The sequence below is a fragment of the Carassius carassius genome, chromosome 44, assembly GCF_963082965.1.
Source record: "Carassius carassius chromosome 44, fCarCar2.1, whole genome shotgun sequence".
Lineage (NCBI taxonomy): Eukaryota > Metazoa > Chordata > Actinopteri > Cypriniformes > Cyprinidae > Carassius > Carassius carassius.
Genome location: NC_081798.1, coordinates 9,281,502 through 9,306,874, shown reverse-complemented (window position 1 = coordinate 9,306,874; position 25,373 = coordinate 9,281,502). Strand labels below are relative to the sequence as shown.

Genomic DNA, 25,373 nt, shown 5'->3' with positions numbered 1-25,373 from the left:
AGCTATGAAGTAATCTATACATTGCAATAAGTATCTGCTATAAATGTAAGATGTAATAAAAATGTAATAGGATTTTTAAAAATGTTTAACCTTTGACTGAGTTGGATGTAATTTGCAGTGTTACCTCACACGTGGCCTTGACAATAAAATGTGTTCCTCTATCCTACATAGCCTACATGTATAGCTCTTTATTCTAGTGAACAAATAAATTAAGCAGGATTACGTGGCATTTGCAGCAATGCATTAGATCACTGGCTTCTCTATGCCAAAGGAGCTCATTGTAGCTCTGGAAGAGTGCTTCAGCCCTTTACTAGGATCTGTCTGATCATATGTAGAGCTATTCACTAACACTAGAATCGTTAATTCTATCTATGGTTCTGATCTAGACTCTAAAACGTTTACTGCATTTTTATATCCCATAAAATGACCAGGAAACAAAAAAGATTTATTCAGTTACTTAGTATTGTTGAAGGTTATATGACTCTGGATGACTATGGAATATTTTGGGTGGAGTGCCCCTTTAAGGAGTTTGTCTTGATGTAGGCCTAAACACTATAAAACTAGTTTCAGGTATGAAATAAACACACTGAATTACTCAGCTTGATTTCCCACATTGAAACCTGAAAAAAAGATTTGTGAATTTATGTTTCATACTGCTTATTTTCATTAAGCATACATTTAGCCTTCAGATGTACTCTTGAAGAGACTTTCATACAAGCATGAAAATATATTGCCTTCAAAGCATGTAAGGTACATTAACCTTTTTTTTGTGCAGAGATTGCTTCCATTCCCAAAGTAAAAACTTGCTACATTTTTAAGTTTTTTTTTTTTTATAAATTACAAATGGATGGTAAAAAAATTACACGTGATCAACATTTATATAATCAATGGATTACATACAAAGTTAAAGGAAAACTCAGATCAAATTAAATATTGTTTGTTTAGGCAGTCATATTCACATAGATCTGATTATCCATCCCTTTCTCTTGAATGCTGCAATCCTGTTCTCTTTCACACTCAATCATTTAAAACAAGGTATTAAAAAATCTGTAGTACCATGGAAACTATACATTGATTTGTGATTTTTTTAGAATCCCACCTTTATTCCCTGATCAGCAAGAGCTTTTACTATAGAGATTCCCAAACCCAAAATAACTAGAATAAAATACAGGCAATTATTATTTCTAACATAGCTCAATTCAGTCACCTGTAAGAAAATCCAATTCTACTGCAGAAACAAACATCTGCTCAGCATCCACTCATACTGTTCCAAACACACACTAGTAAATCTATCGTATGAAATTATTAATTTAGTGCAAATTACAAGCAAGGAATAAACTCTGCAGTTCCACAGGCCACTGAAGACTCTGAGCACCCATGACTGCCCAACACTTTCATTTCTTTCTATCGTCCAGTGTATTTTGTACAAAGACTCCTGGGTAGAGGCTGTGCATTTGATTATATACCAGTCCTTGCATGTCTTCTATACTATAGGGCAGCAGTAAGACTCTGTATGGAAGATTCTGAGTAATGATCTTCTCAAGGTCTGTGAGATGTCTGTCCTTTCATTCCTGTCTTTTTTTTCACCCACAACTATATCTCTGTATTGCTGGATTATTGCAAGAGCTTTGGTAATGCAACCTGCGAAAAAATGATTAATGGTGAGTTAAAATGTCCAATATTTTCTCAGGGAAAAAGTTCTGAATATGAGACCCAAATTCCCAATAAGTCCATGGGAATATTTAAGGACAATTTCAAAAATGTAACTTGCAATATTGTAGATTTATATATATTTAAATTATTTCCTACCTTTTTGAGCTGTCTGATATTGGTGCCTCTAATGGAAGCCAGAAGTTGGTCTCTTGAGTTTTGAGCTCCTCTTCCACCACTCCTATTGTCTAGCTTCCTTTGTGACACGGGCGTCAGGGAGTTCTTCAGGAAATCTCCATCTAGCATTGGAGGTGGAGGCGGTGGTGGTCCTCCAGGTGGTGGTGGAGGTGGTTGTCCACCACCAAACCCACTGACCCTTTTCTTATGAGTCAACTTGGGTGACGGGGCGGGTGATGGTATGGGTGAAGGAATGGGAGATGGCCTGGGCGAAGCTCTCGGGGAGCTTTTACCAAAGCCAGGTTTTGGAACTTCTAATGAGTCTTTCTTGTCTCCAGTGCCTTGGGCTTGAGCCTGCTTCTGTTCCTGCAGCCGCTTTTGCCGCTGACGGTCCATATTGCGACTCAGAATATTGGTCATGGTCATACGAGGGCCAGCTAACTCAAAGTGGTAGCCCAATTTCAGAAGAGTTGTGTTTTCTTTCAAGATTTTGGTCATCTCCATCTCAGACTTGCCTCCGATGATGTGTCGCTGGTTGTGGAAGCGTAACTCAGTGAGGGTGGAGTTGTGTTGCAGGGCACGGATCAAGGCCATAACGCCTTTGCTAGTAAGAAGATTGGAATCCAAATTGATGCTAGTGATGCTTTTGTTATTGCACAAGGTCTCTGCAATAGCATAAGCCACATGGTCATCAGCTCGGCAGTTAGCCAAAGAAAATACTTTGATGTGTGTGTTGTTTTTTAGGGCCTCTGAGAACTGAATAAGCGTTTTGGTTTTAATGACCTCAGAATTGTTAACGTTAAGGTCAGTCATGCTTGGATCATTATGACAAACTCTCTCCAGATCTTCATCAAACATGCTGGCCGACTCATCCTCCTCTTCCTCATCTGTTGTCTTACTTTTTGAAATAGTGTCTGAGACACCGTTTCCAATTTTCTCTTCCTTAATGGGCTCATGAACTTCCTTTACAATTTCATTTTGTTTCTGAACATCCTCTGTTTCCTTATCGATTATTGATTTTTCAGCAAATTCTTGTGTCTTCCTCACAGCTTTTTGGGGTTCTTTCTCTGTATTTTCAGGAAGTCCCTTTACTTCCAACAAGGGGCTCTCTTTCACCTTTTCACTTAACCTTCTTATTTTGTTTTCTTCATTGTCCTTCTTGGCTTCTTTCAGTTTATCTTCTAGAACCTGATTTTGTTTTTCCTCTAATCTGGATGAATAGCCTCTAGTTTTGTTTTCCTCTCTCTTCCTAAACTCTTCCTTTCTCTCCATTTCCTTCTCCTGTTTCTCCTTCATCCTAGAAATCATCTCCTTTGCTCTACTTTCCCCAGATTCCTTTTTCCAACAGTCTTCCTTTTTATTTTTCTCTTTACTATCCTCCTTCTTCTCCTGAAGCTTGGATATTAATTCCCTGGTTTTGCTGCTACTACTTTCTCTCATCTCTCGTCTATCTTTGAATTTACTCCTATCATTTTGATCCTTCACCTCTACTTTCTTCTCACTCTCCTCGTCCTTCCTAGATAGGTCAGATGGGCCAAATGTGTCATCTTTGCTGCCCTCTGTGACTCTGCAGGTCCTGTCCTCCATTCTACCATCACGTTTAGAGAAGGAAGAGGTGGAAGGGGTCCTTTGAAGTCCCCCATCTTTGCTACCAGATGCGGAGGTATTCATCTCTTGGCTTAGGCCCATCTTACGCAGGTACTCTTGCTTCCGGCTCTCCTTCTTCGGCTCTCCCTGTGGATCAAACATGAATGAAATATGGACAAACAAGGTGAAATATGCAACAAATATTACATATACATTTTTGTTTTAGAGGAGCCAAATGAAGAAAATGCCAGCGGCTTAAGACTACATATCAACATGTTCAAATGAAGCCAGAGCTTCGACAGATGGTTAAACACAATCTGTTGTGCATGAACACTGGATGTTTACACTATGCACAGGTTGTTTAACAGTGACAATGTTAACTTGCACAGTGGCTGAGCGTTTGATTTGTGAGCCACACTGTTTTGCACTGGAAAGATCCAGCCTGGGCAGACTTATCCTTAAAAGGCAGTGAGCAAAGGAGCAATCAACTAAGGAACTTCAACCAGGCCAACATTTCAAGAGACTTTTAACATCCAAAGATAGATATGTCTCCATTAGATATAGTCTATGGTTATTTCTCCTGGTTGTATTATGCCTCAAAAAGTAAACATTTACATAGGACTACCCATACAGTTAGTAATTTGTGAAAGCTTACTTTGCTGAAGACATACAAGGGTCATAAAATGACGCAAACAGGCTACATCTATATATTGAAAACATGTCAACACCATAAAAATTGGAAGCCAGGTTATTTTATTGTATTTATTTATTTTGCCATGTCTTTCAAACTCCTGCTTTATTAAGCATGTTGGTTTAAACATTTTTATAGATGAACTATAAAAATGAATATTGTGTAGTGAATATTTTACCTCAGTTGAAAGGTTTCTCTGGAAGCGGGATCTGAAGTCATCGGTCTGGCTGCTCAGCTGTGATTCCTTTTTAACTGGCGCGGTTGCTTTTAAATCTGTTTGGTCCACAACGATGATTTCACTCGGATCTGGATCGGGAACGACAGAAACCTCCTTCTGCAGCTCCTCCATTTCCTCGGGCGACAGGTTTGACAGCAAACTGTCGAGGTCCGGATCCTCGCTCACCTGTCGCCCGGTTTTCGTGAGTCCCCTCACTTTCCTCCGGGACATAGTTGCGTTCAGTAGTGACACAGACTGATGCAAAGTTTTGTTGAAGATATTCTGGTGTTTTCACTTATTTCCCGTTTGAAAAAAAAATCTATTCACAAACAGTTAAAGTTTAAAATGAAGGAGGATGAAAATAGTCAAACTGAAGCCTTTCTGGGAACACGAGGAGCAGCGCCAGACTCGATGGAGGATCAGCTCAAGTTTGTGGTGCGAACATTCCTTGAAATCCACCGCGAGCTCATGCCCATATTTAGATAGGGTTACATAGTCCTTTAAAGGCAACTGGGAAGGCTATGGTTGACTAAAACTCAAAAGCATCCCAGGAACAAACTGTTACTTCCTGATCACTAAGGAAATCAGGATTCTTGGAGGATTCTCCTGTTATATTATGTTATAGAGAAATAGGTTGGATATAGGCTAATGTGCTTACTGAATGTGGATCAGTAGAATAGCCTAGTACAACCCGAATTCCGGAAAAGTTGGGACGTTTTTTAAATTTGAATAAAATGAAAACTAAAAGACTTTCAAATCACATGAGCCAATATTTTATTCACAATAGAACATAGATAACATAGCAAATGTTTAAACTGAGAAAGTTTACAATTTTATGCACAAAATGAGCTCATTTCAATTTTGATTTCTGCTACAGGTCTCAAAATAGTTGGGACGGGGCATGTTTACCATGGTGTAGCATCTCCTTTTCTTTTCAAAACAGTTTGAAGACGTCTGGGCATTGAGGCTATGAGTTGCTGGAGTTTTGCTGTTGGAATTTGGTCCCATTCTTGCCTTATATAGATTTCCAGCTGCTGAAGAGTTCGTGGTCGTCTTTGACGTATTTTTCGTTTAATGATGCGCCAAATGTTCTCTATAGGTGAAATATCTGGACTGCAGGCAGGCCAGGTTAGCACCCGGACTCTTCTACGACGAAGCCATGCTGTTGTTATACCTGCAGTATGTGGTTTTGTCCTGCTGAAATAAACAAGGCCTTCCCTGAAATAGACGTTGTTTGGAGGGAAGCATATGTTGCTCTAAAACCTTTATATACCTTTCAGCATTCACAGAGCCTTCCAAAACATGCAAGCTGCCCATACCGTATGCACTTATGCACCCCCATACCATCAGAGATGCTGGCTTTTGAACTGAACGCTGATAACATGCTGGAAGGTCTCCCTCCTCTTTAGCCCGGAGGACACGGCGTCCGTGATTTCCAACAAGAATGTCAAATTTGGACTCGTCTGACCATAAAACACTATTCCACTTTGAAATAGTCCATTTTAAATGAGCCTTGGCCCACAGGACACGACGGTGCTTCTGGACCATGTTCACATATGGCTTCCTTTTTGCATGATAGAGCTTTAGTTGGCATCTGCTGATGGCACGGCGGATTGTGTTTATCGACAGTGGTTTCTGAAAGTATTCCTGGGCCCATTTAGTAATGTCATTGATACAATCATGCCGATGAGTGATGCAGTGTCGTCTGAGAGCCCGAAGACCACGGGCATCCAATAAAGGTCTCCGGCCTTGTCCCTTACGCACAGAGATTTCTCCAGTTTCTCTGAATCTTTTGATGATGTTATGCACTGTAAATGATGAGATTTGCAAAGCCTTTGCAATTTGACGTTGAGGAACATTGTTTTTAAAGTTTTCCACAATTTTTTTACGCAGTCTTTCACAGATAGGAGAGCCTCTGCCCATCTTTACTTCTGAGAGACTCTGCTTCTCTAAGACAAAGCTTTTATAGCTAATCATGTTACAGACCTGATATCAATTAACTTAATTAATCACTAGATGTTCTCCCAGCTGAATCTTTTCAAAACTGCTTGCTTTTTTAGCCATTTGTTGCCCCCGTGCCAACTTTTTTGAGACCTGTAGCAGGCATTAAATTTTAAATGAGCTAATTAAGTGGATAAAAGTGTAAAATTTCTCAGTTTAAACATTTGCTACGTTATCTATGTTCTATTGTGAATAAAATATTGGCTCATGTGATTTGAAATTCCTTTAGTTTTCATTTTATTAAAATTTAAAAAACGTCCCAACTTTTCCGGAATTCGGGTTGTACTTTATTCATAAATTTGGAGAGATAATATTTCATTCTAGTAAATTACAGGATTCCTGTTTTAGCACAAATCATTGGATAATTCACTTCAGATTTAAAAAAAATTATAATAATTATTCTGCTTATTTTTTAATAGCTATCTATCATTAAAGGTTCAGAAAACACTAGTCTTTTTGTGGTATATCAAAATATTTGTGACATATTACAAATTCACGCTGGCAAAAATAATGCGGCATTAAATAATGACAGTAGGCCAATGTTTGATTTCAGGTTCAGCATTAATGGAGACAGTATGGTAAATCAATTCTGTTTTATTGTAAAAAGAGAATTATGCAATACTCCTTCAATTAGATCTCTCTTATAGGATGTTTAGTGGAAGTTCAAACACTAGTAGCCTATTAATCACCTTTTCCCACCAAGTTATAAATACCTGTTAATATTCCACATTGTAAAAATTCCTCTTTATAGAACATTTTCTTATTTGTACTTCACATTCCAAAGTGACAAATACAGTAGCATATGATGTATATAGCAAAAACAACACTGTTAACTATACATTAATTTAAGTAACTAACAAGTAATTTAAACTATTGACAAAAAGCATCACAAATAGTGAGATGAGGAGGTAGCAGAAATCATTTTAAATAAAAAATTGTACCTTAAATGTATCTGGTGAATTATTTTAAGCTGATACACATTTGAGTGAGAATCTAATTCTTTTAATTTACATTCTATTTAATCATTGAAAAGTGCCATTTATGATGGACTTCAAAATTAATTTAGGATGGTCCACTGATGCTTATGAATGGGAAAAATTGGAACATTCAATATGGCGGCAATGGAAGTCCCACTTTAATGTGCAGGCACATTAGTAAAATTCTGGCAAAAATGGTCCATAGTCTGTTGTCAATAGTGTTGAAGCACAGCTCAAACAGAAGTCACTTCTTTCCATTGATCGACAATGAAATTTTGTCGATTTGCATGACCAATGAAACCAATGTGAAATCGGCATTAGAAAATCTTACACCAGAATGAGAAATTCCTGAACGCGTGGATTCATACTAAAAATATAGCCTGTAAAATTTTGCTAAACAATGGTAAATGACCGCATTATTGTGACATTGCAATTATACTTTTCTCCCTTAATTCTGAGTTTACATCTAACTATTCAGACTTGGATGGAAAACTAAAGGGACTTTGTTTCAACTTGTCTCACTGTAGATAACAAAACAACATAAATGACTTTGAAAGCTTTTTGAAACAAAAAAAGTGCACAAACGGACAGCTAACCAAATGCACACATTTTTGTGATTCCCTTGACAACTGGTCTATAGCATGAGATACAATTAAAGACATGCAAATCTAAGGGGCTTTAACATTACAGCTCAAACTCAAGCCAGATCTAACGAGAGTTGACGACCTTTAAATGCACAGAATGAAGTTTGGTTGGATGCTATAAAACATGAAATTCTTCCTAATGTAAGTTCTCTCTTATTTACATCGTGTTAACTGTCTATAACATCCACGTTTCATGTCCACATGTTAGCTGTCTATAAGACATGAAAAGTGTACAGCATGAATTGATGTTAATGATGCAAGTGACATTGAATTAGTGGTCAAATAAATACATTATCAACAAACAAACCAGGAGAGACAGCTAAGCATTTCTATTGCAGAATAAAGTGTAAATGACACAAGTTTCTTCTTATTTGGTTGAACAGAAAACGAGATCCTGGATGAGTCAGAACTGGCAGTCAGTCTCTTCTGCAGGAAGATCATCTTTAACAGTCCATTTCGGAGAGTTTGACAAAACATAGTGGCACATTTAAAGCAGTCTTTTGAGTCTGTGAGTTGCTGGATTAAAGTGGGAGGAGTCTCAATGATTAGTGACAGATGAAAGCTGTACATCAAACAAGAAAACACTTCCAACGCGTGAGGTGATTCTGAGGTCAGTTCATGCTTCACTCCACAAATTAATCAAGAAATAAATAACAGAAATTAATTTTAAATGGTTTCTCATACAAAGGATTCCATACAAGCATGGGCCCTCTTCATCATCACCCATTCTATAGGTTATCTTCTCCTGGCTGAGGGACTTCAGCTCTTTCAGTGCCCTGGGTACTGTGGAGGGGAATATGGTGGAGGAGCTGAAAACAAAAATAAAATAATAACTTAGAGACAATTGTTTTGATTGTCTTTGCTGTTATATGCAAGAGTAGTGTTTTTATTTCCACTACACACTCTTAAAAATACAGGTTCTTATTTGTATTGATGGTTTCATGAAGAACTTACAAAAACAGTGAAACCGTTCCATTGCACAAAAGGTTCTTAAAAGGATTAGTTCTTTTCTGGAATAAAAATTTCCTGATGATTTACTCACCCCATGTCATCCGAGATGTTCATATCTTTCTTTCTTCAGGTGAAAAGAAATTAAGATTTTTGAGGAAAACGTTCTAAGATTTTTCTCCATATAGCCATAAGAAATAATCCATATAGAATAAGGGTCTTAATAGAACAAACTTAGACAGACTTAATCCAGAATAACTGTGGCAACATCTTCAAACTGTTTTAAGAAACCTACCGGCAAAGTTACAGTACTGTTAAAAGTTTTAGGCACCTGTGTAAAAATGTTGTAAATGAGGATGATGCCAAGAATAATGTCAAATTGATCTTCATCAGTTAACTTCTATTAACTAAATAATATAAGCTTTTGAAGTGCAATTTATACCTTCAACCCACTGGGTCCCAGTGAAGTCCACTATATGGAGAACAATCCTGAAATGTTTTCCTCATAAACCTTAATTTCTTTTTAACTGAATAAAGAAGGACATGAAGAACTTGGATGACATGGGGTGAGTAAATTATCAGGATTTTTTTATTCTGGAAGTTAACTAATCCTTTAATTTGGAAAAGGGATCTTCAGATGATTAAAATGTTCCCTACACTAAGAAAAAAAGGGTTTTTTGAGATCTGTTCACTGAAAGCTTCTTTGGGAAACTTCTATTGAATTACTGTGAAACCTCCTTTTGCTGCCTTTGTTTTTAAGAGTGTAGTATGTGATCTCTCAGAGTGGCCATTCGAATACCTGCTTGACTGTATCCTGCGTCGGGAGGATTGGGATGATAAGGACCCTGGGGCATCATAGGATAATGGTGGGGGACACCTGGATATTGTGGCACCATTGGATACCCAGGATAATCTGGATGTCCAATGGGTTTACCAGAAGCATCGTACATGTGCTCCACAGGATAGCTGGCCATTGGAATATGCTGGACTAAAAAATTTATACTTGGTTAGTAGGTGATGATTTTTATTCTTTGTAAGAATAAGTTCATTCAAACGAGCATTTTGAACATTAGCCATGGTATTGCAAAAGAAAGCCAGTGGTTAAATAAGTATGCTTACAAAAAGCAATGCAATTGTAAAACTAGAAAGAGAAATAAGAAATCAAGTTAAATTTATTTACATATGTTTTAAACAATGCACATAGTTTGAAAGCAGCTTTTCAGAAAAACATGACAATTCTTAATAACTTAATGCGTCGTCTAGCAGACTAGAACTGAGCGATAATATAGTTGCATGATAAAAACAATCAAGCAGTTGTGATTTGCTATATAGTATATAATATGAGTGCGCTGTAAGTATATGGAAAAAGTTGGACTATTCAACTTTACAAACAGAGCTGTGTGATAATTTACTTTATATATATCCAACTTTTAGTATATTGATGTAATATAAAACAGTTTCCTTTACCGACAATACAGACAATCAAGCAATTCGGTTTAGCTTGATATTATATCCAGCTATATGTGTAAGTGTATATATCCAGGTAAGATTGGATGTACTTACATTATATAGTTGCTGTATATCATGCAACAACAACAACCCAACAGCAAAACTAAAAAATTACATGCTAATATAATACAGATCTTTTCTTTGTTCATTTTGAATTAATTCATATGTATTTGTAGTCGATTCACAGTGGACTGTGAAGAGAATAAAGTAATTGCATTCACCTTCATAAGGAGTTCTGCCACGTTGGCGCTGGTACAGATAACAGCAGGAACACATGAAGCAACAGACCATAGTTGCTATAGCAGCCACAAAGAGCAGGATCGATGAAGCAATGCCAGCTATAGTAGAAGGGCTGAGAAAGGCAGGACAGAAAACTTCACTGATCTTATCCAACACCAATTCGGAATGATCTTACTTCTCTGGGAGCAACTCACAGAACACTCACTTTGGACAAAAGCATCCGCTAAATGAATAAATGTAAAATAAAATACTTTCTGTTGGGTCTAGAAATTAGCACCTTTACCAATAAGATTAGCACTTCTTTTATAAGTCATACTTTTGCTTAGCTATTTTTAAAAACAAATTAGTTTTATTTATAGAGCAGTCTAATTTGAGGTTAATGAGCCTCTCTAGGCCACTAAGAGGTCAATAATCTAGAATCTTGAAAAGTGTACCTGAGATGGAAAAGCATGCAGCGCTTCTGTCCCGCCTCGGTGATCATCTTGAAGCCATCCAGGCAGCAGTAACGGCGGTGACAGTTCCCACAGCAGAAGGTTTTGGGCAGGCAGTCAAAGCCATTGTGCCAGGTGCCATTTTTGTCCACGTACCACAAGCAGTCCTCATCTGCACTCACTAAAAGAAATAAAACAAAACTGGTGGTTATAAATATCAAAATACTAACAAATATTGGATGTTAGATTCTGAAGGTGATGCCAAATCCTATGTTAATACTGAACATGAACAATAACCTAAATAGATAGAGGGATAATTAATGCACTATGATCACATTAATTCATAAGAACATTAATCATTAATTCATGATTATTTAATTCCGTAGGTGCTCACTTAATTAGCCCAAAATAATGACTGAAGTTATTTAATTTATTTTTAGTAAAAACCTCTTAAAACATCTAAAGACGGTTTTTAGCCGAAATTGCATAGTTGTTTTCATCTTCAGTTGCAGTCTCTTAAATGTAGGTCAGTTAACCACCTGCTTGAAGTTCTCGATCAGCTCTTGGACTAGGTTTCAGTTACTCCTCTGCGGTGAAGGACCTACCTATACAGAATGCAGAAGAGCAACATCCGCAGCCTCATGTGAATTTACAAACCTGAGGGGTCTGAGGGCTGTTGCTATAGAAATGACATATTCTGGATTATAGCCATGTTAAATACATGGCAGCTATGCATATAGATTGCATTAGATAAGAACTGTTACATGGCATCGGAGTAATACAATGCTTTTTTGTTGATGACGATAACACATTATAAACAGAAACACGTTTCTAAATACATGTTTGCAGCAATGAGGCCTATGGAGAAACTACATTATCGTCTTACCCTGCCAAACAGAGAAAATAATATAAAGGACCAGTATAACGACGGCGTAGAATGACATCCTGCTTCCAGTACACCAGATAAAACGGTTACATCTGCATCCTTTCAAAAAAGGCCTTAAAATGATATAATCTGCCACGTCTCGCAGCGGAGCTCCGGATCAAGCAGCTTCGTGATCAACATGCGATCTGTGTGGAATGAAACACCGCCCGTGACGCTACACGCCAGATCTCCAGTACCAGCCTCCTCATTGATGAAATAAATCAAAAGACGTTCATTTCGCAGGACAACGCGTAGAACGCGTGTAAATTAAGAGGGCAAATGATGGAATTATTCAGGAGATTGACCGCAGACGCGCGAAATTCCACGAAGAGAAATGGAACCCGTGGGCTCCTGTAGCAGCGCGCCTCGGCCCCTCTGAATAGTTCACATTTCTGGAGATAATAAATACACCCATTTACATTATATGTAGATAATACACTGTATCTTTTCTGAAAGGATGAGGGTTATATTACAGTTAATGAAATGCATTCAAAACACAAAAACTCATCACTAAACATAAATTGTATAAATTACATATAAATTGCATTTCCATCTCTGTTGCAACAGTTTGGAAGTGTCTAAAATGACTGTAGCCTACCCATATGTACATGTCATTGGCGTTTGGTGATACATTTTGGCTCACGCTTTGCGTTTTAAGTCACACTCACTCCAGAGAGGTGTTCAACTGAGATAAAGACTGAGATTAAGGAGAATTACTAAAGCAGTCAAACCTGTATATTAGAAGGGGGTGTCGCAATACTTTTGTCCATCATTATTTATTGTATTATATTTTGTTTCATCACCTCTAACTCAAACTGATCAAATATTCCCATATTTATTTCTAATTAAATTAGTTTTAATATATACAACTTAAATAAGTAAACTTTATAATTGAAATCATTTTCAAAAAATTCTGTAAATAACTGAATAATGAAGTCCATAATTTCCTAAATCTTAATTTAGTTCTTAAATGTATTTTTGAAAACAAAAGAGGCCACATCTTTTAGCAAATCAATGCTTAGTAGCATAATCTATATATCCTTTATGTAATATATCAAATTAAAATAGCTATTTGCACGTGCATAATTAAATGTTAAATGTCAACGGCAATGTACAGTCACTAACATTTTCATAAAAAATAATTCTTCAAACAGATGTTTAAATCTCCAAAAACTTAATTTTGAATGTAGACACTTAAAATTTAGACCTTAACAGGTCTTTTATTATGAAATTCTTCTTGCCACAATGGAGACAATGCTGCTAATAAAATTTTAGCATCACTACGGTAACACTATATTATTCTTCATGCATACCCAACAGTGTAGCCATAAAGATCAGGCTCATGAGACCACGTAATGACAAACAACATGGATAACTTTAATAAGGCCGCCAACAGATCCAACATCTTTTCAAAGTGTAGATTCATCATCTGTCAGAAGTCTTTTTCCTTCCTCCCCAGATAGATTTTGTAACCATTGTGATTTAGTAAAGTGAGAAGGTACAGATGGATAGATGACATTTTAAATCATTTCTTTACTGTTACCAGTCCCTTAGCAAAAAATTTTTTTCATCAAACTAGACAGTTCTATCAAAGCACAGTAGTGTTTTGACATCTGATTCAAATGTACCCACACAGTCCTGCTGCCCCTCATGCCCTGCTCTTATAACATCCCGGGAATCAATGTCCATTCCTTCCCTTAATAAAATACAGGGAGAGGCACGTAAACCTTTAAGTCCTCTTTTGGGTTGTGGATCAAGAGCATTGTCTGAAAGGCATTACGAGTCCGCTCGAATGTTTAAGTTTGAAGAAAAGATGACTGAGTGGTAGAGATGAAAACAAAGGACAAGGAGCCAAAGTTGGGTGGGGGATACAGGTCATATACCGATGGACTGCAAGACTCTTCTCTCTACTTCATTCAAGTGGCTTGAAAACATGCTATAGCAAGGCTGCTGAGCAAACTGGGTAAGGAAATCTGTCAGGTACGCCTATGGAAAAAAAGCATGGGAGATAGGAGCAGTGAAGATATGAAGTATGGTTACAGTAATACTTGAGACGGTGCCAAATAACTTACCTGAAGGTCAATTTGATAAATGGGGTCCTTCAGAGCGTCTGGATCCTCCTCATCATCATCCTCATAATAATCATCGTCTAGAGGGAAATCACAATAATTGTTATAGATTATTTGTAGTAAAGACAAGGTGGTGAATACAGAAAGCATTGTGCACTTTACTGTTTTACTCATGTTTTTGTCATTTTACTTTACTAATAAATTCTAACATTTAAATAACGGCATGTCTGCCCACCACAAAAACATTAAACTATTAAAACATTTTTGTTTTAAATTTTGAAATAAATCTGAAGTACTAACATTTAAAAGTAATTTAAAAAGAAAACTGGAAATTTTTTTTAAATGTTAATAAAAACTGCAATAGTTAATAATACAAAAATAAGTTGACGAACTTTATGGTGCGTGTACATTTGCATCCATTCATTTTTCTTTTTTTATCCTGACGAATAAAAGAAAAGAAAAAAAGAACAGTTGTATTTTTAAATGCTATGCTGAAAACCAAAATTTTAAATTAGAACCGTACACAAAATTCTCTCTGAAAAAGTAAAATATTGACTTCTTTTCAGATTTTTCTAATTCTGAATGGCTTAGCCTATAGCCAAGAAAAACAGCAAAGAGCACTCCCTTAGAATAACTGAAAAGCTGTCACTCATTTGAGTTTAGCGCAATCTCAAAGTTCCATTATAATCAATGAAGCTCTACACAATTAATCTCTTATTTAACTCATGTTACACTTTGTTTGTTATAATAAGAGACTCCCAAGCGTGCAGCATTGAACAAATTTGTGGTGTGGAGTGGATTCTAACTTAAAACACTTATCCATTGCATTCAAGAAATCAACAGAAAATGTCAGTGATTGGCTGCATTGATCAGTGCAACAAAAACACGTTGAAAATTGAAACCTGAATTTTACAAAAATACACACTGGAGCATTTGGAAAATATGTTTCGTCAGTATCCTCTTGCTTTCATTTCGTTCCCTCTAGCACTCCCACAAAACCGGCTCTGGATACAGTTAATTGCAAAGAAATATGTAACCAGTATTTCATACATGTTTTTAGGAAAAAAAAATTATCAAGATCATAAAAATAATGAAGCCAAAGGCTTTCATAAGGATACCGGCAGCCATGACAGCAGTGCAAGAGGGCACTTATAGTGTACTTTACAGAAATGTTAAAAAAGCTAGAAATTAAATTTAGCATTTATATATAAGAAAATAAAAAAATACTTTATATCATTGGAATTTTGAATAATTAAAATGAATCTGTGACTGCTTATTCTATTTATCAGTGTTTAAAACACAAAACAAGAAAACGCATTTTCTGTATTTAATTTCTGGGTACAAAAAAAAAAAAAATGAATGGATGCAAAAGTACAAGGACCCTTTTTAACAATGCTCTGAACAAAGGTTTGATTCCCTGGGAATGTGTGAATTAATAAAATTTGTAACAATAAGTCACTCTAGATGCCAAATGCATATGTAACATTAGAACGGACAAATGCAAATTAAACCGTTTTAGTATTATGGTCTTCACCATATTTGTTGGAGGAAATGAGATCAGACAATAGCTGTCCTGCTAATCCTTCATCTTCCTCGTCATCGTCCTCTTCATCCGCATCCAGATCATCCCACATTCCACCAGAGTCTGCAAAACAAATGTACAAAACTTAAAAAATGCTCCACACTTCAACGTCATCAATAAATACTAATACTAGGGGTAAAGAGTAAAACCACACAAGTAACCTTGGCTCCAATCTGCAGGATTTGCTCTATTTGCATTAGCCTCCACCACGGAAGACAGTTCATTTACGATGAGTTTAAAGATCTTTACCAGCAAAGGAATGTTGGTCCACCGCTGTGGGTCTAAGATAAACAGTTCAGTCAGATATCGGAGACAATAACAATTTTTAATCAATCATTTAGCAGTTTAGAGATTATTAACTCACTCTTGGCTGATTTGGAACGTGTGCAGATTCCCTCGTCTGGATTAAATATTTCATCTCCTTTGACGACTATATCTTGGAGGCGTTTGTCATTTGTATTCAGACCATGCTGGAGAAGTTTACACAAGGCAACAGCACTGTGGACAGAGCCATTACAGTGTTATTTCAAATGGAAGCTGTGCAATTTTTTCCAGACACAACAAGGACAAGATTGGAAACCCTCACCTGACTTTGCCTTCATACTGGCCGTAAAACAGATGTTGGCGACTCATCCACTCAGCCATGACAAACTCTAGGGCAGGTTTCCCTGTGGGGCCTGGAAGACTGCATAGGAATTCTAGCAGAGGCTCCAACTGGGAATGGACCAGGTGGGCGAAAACCATGATCAGGGACTGTAAAATGAAGAGCGAGAATGTATTGCATACCTTATTTTAGCCAGCAGCTACAGCACAATTCAGACTTATCTGTTGTACAAGAAAATTAATGTTCAACAAGAAAAAAAAGAAGTTATTATTTTTTAGCTTATTACGTGTTATTTCTTTACCTGTGCTACATCACAGATCTGCAGTAATATCTCAGCACTGTGGTATCTAACATTTCCCACATTTTGTTTTCATGGCTAACGAGAAAATGAATGTTCTAACATGTTAACTACTAATCAATCACTAATTAATGATACTGATTATTGTTACTATCTACTTCTAGTTCTAGTTTCATTTCATAATTTGCCAAAGGTGTTTATTTAGTCTACACTTTTGGGATTATGGGAATTTGTTCAAACTTATTCACACTGATTTGTTTATGAATCAGTTGCTTTGACGCAATGTATTTTGTTTAAAGCGCTATATAAATAAAGGTGACATTGACATTGACATGAATCATTCAGACCACTGCTTTGAGTGATTTACTGAAAAGAAACGACTCAAAATCAGTTCACTAAATTAAACATGTAAGGCTTAATGAATAGCTGATATTTCTAACAAATAGTCTTTGCCATGATTTTTTAATTTTAGATCCTGGAAAATTTTTATATTCCCTGAAATTTCCAGCTTTCCATAACCATGGAAACCCTGCTTACTTTTTGACAAATGCAGAGGTTTTCAAACTTGATAACAATGACTACCAAATGTGATAGAGGACCTATTTCACATATGAAATTAATGCATCAAAACACGCACAAAAAAAGACTAAAAGTTATTTAGTTTTGATGATAAAATAAATAAATGAAAACTGAAAAAAATAAATTAAAAACCTGAAACAGTAATAATGCCTAAACCAGTAAGTGTTAAAATTACTGTGTTAACATTTAATTGACATTTAAAGTAAACATTAACAGTGATCGCCTAAAATATTTTGGTTTTCTCAAATTTTCCCAGCACCCGCTTGTGGCTCCCAGTTCTTAGTTTTAAAACCCCTAGGTATCCGTTTTGTACCGCCCCAGTGGTACTGTACCTAGGCCAAAACTGTTATTAATTCAACTCTACCTGCATCACACTGAGGGTCTCTGCCTGCTGCATCTTGCTGAGAATAGCACGCAGTATTTGGTCCAGCTGGTCAGCCAACTGAGTGCCAGCCCGTGCAATGAGAGTGGACACCAGGCGCCCTACAAAAGCAGCGGTGAACTCAGATGTGCGGGGGTCCAGGAGCTGACTGACAACCTGCATGACATACCACAGGCCACTGTGGCCTTGCTCATCTTGCCACTGGGCAATCTGCTCCAGCGCCACAGACACATAGGCCCTCAAGCATTCGCCACCATTCTAAAAATAAAAATAAAACATTTAGAGATGATTAGAGTCAAATATCAACTGACATGAGGACTCTGAAAATACATTTCGCATTTATTTCTGCGAGAATGTCACCTGCATCGTGGTGTTGTCATCTGTGCGGAGGGTGCATTGGGCCACTGCAGGAAATGCTTGGCACACAAGCATGTCAGACAATGGGGGTTTAGTGTTACGAACAACTGTAGTTAGGATATCTATGGATGTCTGTAAGAACAAAAAATATGTATTACTTAGAGAATACAGTAAGTAGTAGAACAAATTGACAAGTGTAACTTACAGCACAAAGGCCAGATGGGATTTTATCAGGCGGTGCATGCATAATGCTAACAAGAGTAGGAATGAGGCGCATTTGCATGGGTCCTTGGCAGGCTTCAATCTGGGCAAGCTCCTTGAAAACGTCCTGCGCTAAAGAAGCTACAACAGGATCTAACAAAAATGGAAAAAAAAAACATGATAACCGGGTAATCTTTTAAATTACAGAAAATACTAGCCGTTGTCTTTAAAATGATCTTACCATTACTATACTTAAGGAAGACGGCAATAGTGAGTGGGCAGATCTTGTTCTCAGCACTCGTGGTGAAAGCTGGATCCACGGTGCAAACAATACAGAGGGTCTCCATGACTAAAGTAAGAACTTCAGAGCTGAACTGAGCTGCGAGCTGCACCAGCCCTTCCAAGACACTGGGCAGGAAGGGCTGCAGGACGTGAGTGCTCTCGGACAGCTTGAGTTGATCACAGTACCTGTGAAACAGATATACAGAGAGATCACTATTTATGTGGACATCATGTTACTTTTCTCAAGATTCTTAGATGATATTCATTTGAAATAGAAATCTTTACTGTACTTTAGTAAAGGTCATTACTGTCATTTAAGATCAATTTAATGCATCCTTGGTTTATTATTTAAAAAAAGGACAATGAATCACAGAGTTATTGAATACAGAATATAAAATAATAATTAAATTGTGTTAATTATTCAGTTTAAACCACATAAGATAAGATTCCTGCTTAGAAGTAGCCCAAGCCGCTGTATCACCTCAGTGTATTTACAATTTTTTTTACAAATAGTATATTACATTATATTTTATTTGTTGTAACTTTATTTCAAGGTGTCTTTGTTAGTATACTTATACATTTAAGTACTGAGCAATATTAATTAACTACAATTACTTACTATATAGTTATGGTTATTTACATGTAATTATTCATACATTATTGTTATTACAATAGTAAGTAAGTACATGTAACATGTAACAAGGACACCTTAAAATAAAGTGTTAGCCATTATATAGCTGGAGAAAGTCCTACCCCCAGATGGCTCTCACAGCAGAGATGCGGACCGAGGGTGGCTGGCTCTCATGCAGACCACTCACAGTGGCCTGAAGAAACTGCTGTATGAGTTCTGGGGACATCGCTGCAGTAAAGCGACTGGCTGCCCATAAGGCCCGACCCAAGAGGAATGGAGAGGCTGCTGGGAATTGAATAACATGGGGATCAGATCCTCAGGTCTACACTCCAAATACAGATGCAGGATCAAAATTAAAATCTAGAATAAAGTTACCTGGTAAATTGAGGTCTGCAAGGATGACACTGGCAAGGAATCCATGCATATCGAATTGCACACGACCGTTCTTTACATTCTCAGTGATGATGGTCTTGACTGAGCCCAGGGACAGCATGCAAGCCTCATGCACCTTCCACCTGCATATCCATATATATACTAATGTAAGGCAGGGGTTACAAAACTTTTTTGTCAGCCGAACCCCTAAGACATAACATATTTACTTGAAGTACCACTAGAGATAAAGTTAATACTTTAACAATTTAACAGCCCATTTTATGGTTCTCTGATATTGGCTAATGGTCACCCAACATGCAATTGGACAAAATGTATACTTATTATATAAACTTATTTATACATAGGACCGCACATATATGGGGTTTATTAATATAATGTTTTAATTGACTATAAAAATGAAGATATAAATATAAATTACCTGGTAAAAAAAAATAAAATCAATTTAACGATAATAGGCTGCAAGATACTCTACTTATATTTAAGTATTAATTTCTTTACTTTAAAAAATTCAAAAATCAAGCTGCAACTCTGGTGAAACTTCTATCCACATAAATGTTGGAAATTGTGCAAATTTGTAAAACAACTATACGTCAGTTTCATTTTTATTTCTATTAATTCCACAACCAAATTTGATTGTTTCAATTATTTAGCTTTACATCAATTCAAAAAGCCTCTGCAGTTCCCTCACCAATCCCCATTTGGAAAACCCTGATGTAAAGCAACACACTGAAAAAGAAAGTTTAACTGAGAGAAAGGATGTCTTCTCTCTTTACCAGTGTTCACTGCCTGTGTTCTTGGCTTGCTCTGCCTCCTGAAGGTGTCGTGTTGCTGCCGCCGCTAAAGCAGCAGCGCTCTCGTTCTGAAACTCGGCAGCAACAGCCTGATGAACAAAAGGATGCATTAAACATAAGAGAGGGAAAATATTTCAACATCTACAAACAAACTCTCTCTGTGCTCTCACCAGCAACAGATCCTGTGCCGATATGCGGACCGAATAAGAGAATGTATCATCATCCTCATCCTCAACAAACTGTTGCGGATTGGCTGTCCATACCTTGATCTGTAAGATGGATGAGAATGCTGTGATAAAGCTTTAGAAAAAAAGACACATGACACACACTCACCCCACTCACAAACCTGATCCTCCGTGATCTGCATGTAGAGGATGATGTAATATATGAGCTCTGGTAGAGCTTTCTTCACTGTGCTCTTGAACTTCTTGTTTTCCAGCAGGGTGTGGACGAACTCAAAGATGCTGAAGACGAGGTTCTCAAAGCCAAGAACCTCACCTGCGACGTAACAATGAATTAACAAAGCTCAATGCTTACTAAAACAATCTGAATAACTTTGATCAATTCTTGCAAAAAAAAAAAAAACTAGTGGCACATACCATCAGAATCAACCGGATCATCCACTTCTTCCGTGTAGTTGACCTCAGTTCTCACATAAGTACACGATTGGTTAAAAAAAATACTTTGAATGTTTTACTGATATTACTGACACTGACAAAAACAGCAATAAGATCTGAGATATTAATGGAATAGTTTACCCAAGATGGAGAAGGCAATGGATTCATATTATAGCTGAACAGTTACAAGCAAAAAATATCTTGATGGATGTATTTATTATAAACACACAGCTTTTAACTTTTAAGATGTTAATTATTGGACTGTAGTAAAGTGGATGTTTTTATCAGAAGTGTGGACTCTCATTCACACTGGAGTGGATTCATTGGTGTGCAAGTGATGTTCAAAATCTGTTATTATAAATATACAAACTCATCTACATCTTTCGATGGCTTGAGCATAAGTCAATTTTCATCTTTGGGTGAACTTTTCCATTAATGGTGATAGTTTAAACAAGTGGGAAAAGCTGTCAATGAATGAATGGATATAAAGAGGCGCTTTCTGTCAAGGTGTTCCATACAATAGGTAGAATCTGTTGCATGGAGGACACCATGGGTTTGGGGAAGTTCTTCACAAGGGCTGTCACTGCCTATGAAGGGAAAACAATTGATAATTTCATTCACATCAGTGTTTTTCAGCACAATGCAACAGCTAGTCACCTTTAGTACTTCCATCTTCAGGCCACTGTCTGAAGTGGGTCCATCTGGAATCTGTAGCGCCTGTATGAAGGCCTCAGTGAACTGCTGCACCACCGGGAAGATTAGAGTATTGGCAGCACCCTAAAATCAAACATGACTGTTTTAAGATGTCAGTAGCCCATTTAATATTTATTGTAAAGTATTAGGTATTATGAAGTCGCAATTTCCACTACATTTATTCATTTAGGTTAATTCATACAATGTGGAATTAAAATTGTATACAAATACAGCTCAAAACCTTTGGGGTTGATGCATGTTTAAAAAAGAAATCCATTTACTAACCAATGATGCATTTATTTGATGATAAAATACAGTAATACAAAGAAATATTAATGAAGTTTAAAATGAAAAAATAAATAAATAAATATATATATTTATATAAGGCTGATGGCCTCCTATATATATATATACATATATATATATATAGGGGGCCATCAGTCTTCGGTGCCACATGATCCTTCAGAAATCATTCCAATATGCTGATTTTGTGTTCAGGGAACATTACTTATTATTAATGCTGAAAACAGTTGCGTGGCTTAATAGTTTTGTAACCCTATTACATTTTATAAACAAGTTACATTTTAAAAGTGTGTATGGCCCAAAGAATTACCTGTTTACCTATAAACGAAAGTATTTTACTGAAACTTTACCTTTGCTACTTCATCAATTGCACAGATGAGATTGGCACACGTGGTAAAGATCTCAACTGCTCTGGATCGAGTGCGAATACTGTAAACCTGCAACAGTAACAACACAACGTTGTTTTTGTCAATAATATACATTACACATGATTGTCTCAAAAGCAAGGACTGTACTGTGTTTTTATTAAGCTGAGTATAATACCTCTGCCATGGTAAAAATCTTGTACATTTGAGGCAAAATAACAGGTGCAACATCTGGCATCTGTACATCCGTCACCTCTCGGGTAAATTCTATGAAACCCACAATAATATGTTGCTTAGTAATGGTGAAAAACACTGTCACTTGATGTAACTGTGAGGAAGAGAGGTCTAGATGCTCTGACTGAGTGATTACCTGTGAGGACCCTCATGGCGCCGTGTACAGCGTTAACATCCCCACTGGCCAGCATGTCCATGAGGAGCTTGAAGAGCCCAGGCCAAGCTTCAGGCCAGTCCCAGTGTGCAATAGCCGACACGGCGTAGGCCACGCTGGAGCGCACCTTACTGATGGCCTCCCGCAAGCCACTTGGCAGGAGCTCACGGATTGCAGCTTTAGCCTGAACAGAAAGTGATACGGGTAACAAATTATCTCGGACAGTGTCCAGACATAATTATGCGGTTCTTACCAATTCAGTCGTCTCTGGGGGCCTGTATTTCTCTGACTGGGCGCACCAGTGTGTCTCAACATACTGCTTCAGAATCACAGAGGCCAACTACAAGAGACATATAGCAAACAAATTAATTAAATATTACCGTAATTTATGTTAATTTATGCTTTGATATTAATTCTTACTTGGCGTATAGCAAGTGCTCCATGTGGGTCGACAGTGAGCTCTGCGAGGTGAACTCCAAACTCTACAAAACAGGTGAAATAATATTGCATAGTCAACCACAACAACCACTAGCAAATCAAAACTGCTCATAGATTAATATGTTTAGATTAGTTTAAAAGAACAACCAACAATCAGTTTAACTTACAATAACAAGCTGATACCACAAATGCATTAAAAGCCAAGTCTGAAGAGTACATTCAAAAAAATCATTTCTAATGTATGCTTGATTCACAGCACTGACATATCTTTCATCATCCATGGATTTAGCTCAATGAGAGGCTGGCGGCCAAAAGACAATGTTACTGCTGACACCCAACACCCTGAAAGAGAGGCCACAGCCAGTGACCAACTGGGTTACACGGACCAACTGATTTTCAAGGACATTTCTACCTTTAAGTGGGCATGGTTTCTTTCTAAACAAAGACATATAGTGTACAGTCGGTCCACAAATACACAACTGGTCAAAACATTCATTTTTTAAAAAGAAATGAATACTTTTATTCAGCTAGGATGCATTAAATTGATCAAAAGTGACAAAGACATTTATGTTAAGATTTCTACTCCAAGTAAATGTTTTTTTTTTTTTTTTTAGTTTCTATTCATCATAGAATCTTGAATAAAAAAAATATATATTATCCTGGTTTCCACAAAAATATTAAGCGGCAAAACTGTTGCCAAAAAACTGTAAAAAAAAGCAACTGGAACACCAAATCAGCATGTTAGAATTACTTCTGAAGGATCAAAGCCATTTAAAGCTTTGCCATCAAAGGAATTGATAACAATTAGAAAATAGAAAACAGTGATTTTAAATAGTAAATACACTTCATAATTACATCAAAGACCTATAAATAAAGCATAAATATAAAAATAATACAAGAATAGCTCCACTACAATAATGCACCATTTACTCTCAGAACATGAAGAACATACTTCAATATGAAGAGAATATAATAAAATATATATCAAATAATGTATACAAAAATCATTCGCTTCCATTTTTATGTTGTTAAATCATATGGCTTTTGCAGTGACTGATTCTTAAATTTACACATTTTATCTTTGGTCAAAGATACTGACTTACATCTAGACACATAAACAAGATTTTCTTCTTTTTTTTCCCAAAAGATGACGAAACAGCCAAAAAAGGAAAGAAAAACTAATTAAATATCTTAAGTTTAAAAAATACTGGGTGATGTAACCTTGATTATAGTGGGTACTCAGACTTAGTATTATGGACTCTCAAAGAAATCAAACCCCAAGTCACAATCTCTGCTTTGGCATAGAAGTATGAAGGCAAAAAATAGGATGAGGAGTTGCTTTATTATTTTATTCACCAGACATAATTAACGAAGACTGGGAAACATACAAACAAGCAAAAAAAGAATTATGTACAAAAACGAACTTTTGGAAACTCTTAAATGGGTAGCTCACCCAAAAAGTGTCATCATTTACTCACCCTCGTACTGTTTTGAATACGCAGTCACTTTAAATGACAAATAATGCAATTAAAGTTAATAAGATTTGGAACCACATGAGCTTGAGTAACGTTAAATGACAGAACGTTTTATTTCTTGAGGAGTGAACTATCCCTCAAACTTCGCTGAAAATTTAAATATTCTCACATAGATGACGCTTATTTATCAACACTAAATTACCATCATGGTAGTGAACTTAAAAGTGAAACTGAATACAGATCCACAGAACCGAACTTCTCACTTAGAATCTTTTCAGATGACTTCAAATCCATCAAATGAAAACGCGGGGACATGTTGGATTCGGCTGCACATGCTTTTACCACCCAATTCAAGCCAATGTGTTGACAAATTCACCGCAACTAGATAAATGCTAAACACGGTCGACACGCGTCATAAAACCAGCCAGTTTATCCGAAATTGAAAAACGATCGTCTAGGAAGGCCCATGTGTAAAAATCTGCACTTCACATGGTGTCATGCATGTTGTGGCAGCATCTCGCGTCAGTTCTTACCCTCCGTCACTTCCAATACTTTAATGCGCTCCTCCGCCGCGGCACGCACTTCTTGCACCGGCGACAGAATGGCGTTCAGCGCGTCTATAAGAGTCTCCTTCAGTCCTTTATCCACCTGGTCGAGAGTCGAAACCGGGCCGGGACCCGACGCGTTCATACCCGCCATATTTTCGCCAGTCTTACTGACTGCTGAGGCTAACGGAGAGATGACCGGAGACCCGACGGAAGGATGCACACACAGCGCGCCAATGCACGTTCAGGGAGGGACTATGTAACGATGAAATGTTGCCATTCGTAAATCATTGGCGCTTTCTTGACGATAATGGCTCCATCCACAGGAATGGAGGTTGAACAGCTACACTGAACTGCTTTTTTTTTTACTTTGTCGCCACCTT

At 37.1% G+C, this 25,373-nt stretch overlaps 3 protein-coding genes across 4 annotated transcripts; all 3 read right to left on the bottom strand.

The window, feature by feature from the left end:
- Positions 1–587: 587 nt before the first annotated feature.
- LOC132126560 (leiomodin-1-like) lies at positions 588–4,809 on the bottom strand. The gene is made up of 3 exons (XM_059537872.1): positions 4,284–4,809; positions 1,810–3,561; positions 588–1,641 (listed from the first exon to the last, which is right to left on the bottom strand). The coding sequence occupies exons 1-3, from the start codon at positions 4,551–4,553 to the stop codon at positions 1,615–1,617; spliced, it is 2,049 nt and encodes a 682-aa protein (XP_059393855.1). The 5' UTR covers positions 4,554–4,809; the 3' UTR covers positions 588–1,614.
- A 3,449-nt stretch (positions 4,810–8,258) lies between these two features.
- LOC132126597 (protein shisa-4-like) lies at positions 8,259–12,371 on the bottom strand. The gene is made up of 5 exons (XM_059537958.1): positions 11,959–12,371; positions 11,076–11,253; positions 10,623–10,753; positions 9,692–9,880; positions 8,259–8,753 (listed from the first exon to the last, which is right to left on the bottom strand). Exons 1-5 carry the CDS (start codon positions 12,014–12,016, stop codon positions 8,713–8,715), a joined length of 597 nt encoding a protein of 198 aa, XP_059393941.1. The 5' UTR covers positions 12,017–12,371; the 3' UTR covers positions 8,259–8,712.
- Positions 12,372–13,350: 979 nt separating this feature from the next.
- Positions 13,351–25,246, bottom strand: ipo9 (importin 9). Of its 2 annotated transcripts, none has more exons than XM_059537125.1 (24): positions 24,979–25,246; positions 22,953–23,014; positions 22,786–22,872; positions 22,515–22,716; positions 22,323–22,411; positions 22,130–22,216; positions 21,441–21,560; positions 21,270–21,370; positions 20,766–20,824; positions 20,513–20,664; positions 20,337–20,435; positions 20,149–20,255; positions 19,358–19,497; positions 19,105–19,267; positions 18,311–18,537; positions 18,074–18,222; positions 17,872–18,000; positions 17,494–17,769; positions 16,235–16,401; positions 16,013–16,146; positions 15,810–15,929; positions 15,601–15,711; positions 14,070–14,146; positions 13,351–13,983 (listed from the first exon to the last, which is right to left on the bottom strand). In XM_059537125.1, the coding sequence occupies exons 1-24, from the start codon at positions 25,142–25,144 to the stop codon at positions 13,873–13,875; spliced, it is 3,135 nt and encodes a 1,044-aa protein (XP_059393108.1). In that variant the 5' UTR covers positions 25,145–25,246; the 3' UTR covers positions 13,351–13,872. The 2 variants fall into 2 exon arrangements, with proteins under 2 accessions (XP_059393108.1, XP_059393109.1); XM_059537126.1 differs by having other exon boundaries at positions 19,105–19,264.
- Positions 25,247–25,373: the final 127 nt, after the last annotated feature.

Excerpts from the sequence above, each read along its gene's own strand:
- LOC132126560 (XM_059537872.1), bottom strand. The coding sequence starts at position 4,553 with ATGTCCCGGAGGAAAGTGAGGGGACTCACGAAAACCGGGCGACAGGTG. Across the intron at positions 3,562-4,283 it reads AGAGAAACCTTTCAACTGAG|GGAGAGCCGAAGAAGGAGAG; the intron begins GTAAAATATTCA and ends TTTGATCCACAG. Across the intron at positions 1,642-1,809 it reads ATATCAGACAGCTCAAAAAG|GTTGCATTACCAAAGCTCTT; the intron begins GTAGGAAATAAT and ends ATTTTTTCGCAG.
- LOC132126597 (XM_059537958.1), bottom strand. The coding sequence starts at position 12,016 with ATGTCATTCTACGCCGTCGTTATACTGGTCCTTTATATTATTTTCTCT. Across the intron at positions 10,754-11,075 it reads TGCATGCTTTTCCATCTCAG|CCCTTCTACTATAGCTGGCA; the intron begins GTACACTTTTCA and ends TGCCTTTCTCAG. Across the intron at positions 8,754-9,691 it reads CGCAGGATACAGTCAAGCAG|CTCCTCCACCATATTCCCCT; the intron begins GTATTCGAATGG and ends TTTTGTTTTCAG.
- ipo9 (XM_059537125.1), bottom strand. The coding sequence starts at position 25,144 with ATGGCGGGTATGAACGCGTCGGGTCCCGGCCCGGTTTCGACTCTCGAC. Across the intron at positions 22,873-22,952 it reads GAGCACTTGCTATACGCCAA|TTGGCCTCTGTGATTCTGAA; the intron begins GTAAGAATTAAT and ends TGTCTCTTGTAG. Across the intron at positions 18,538-19,104 it reads GCTGTGAGAGCCATCTGGGG|GTACTGTGATCAACTCAAGC; the intron begins GTAGGACTTTCT and ends TCTGTTTCACAG.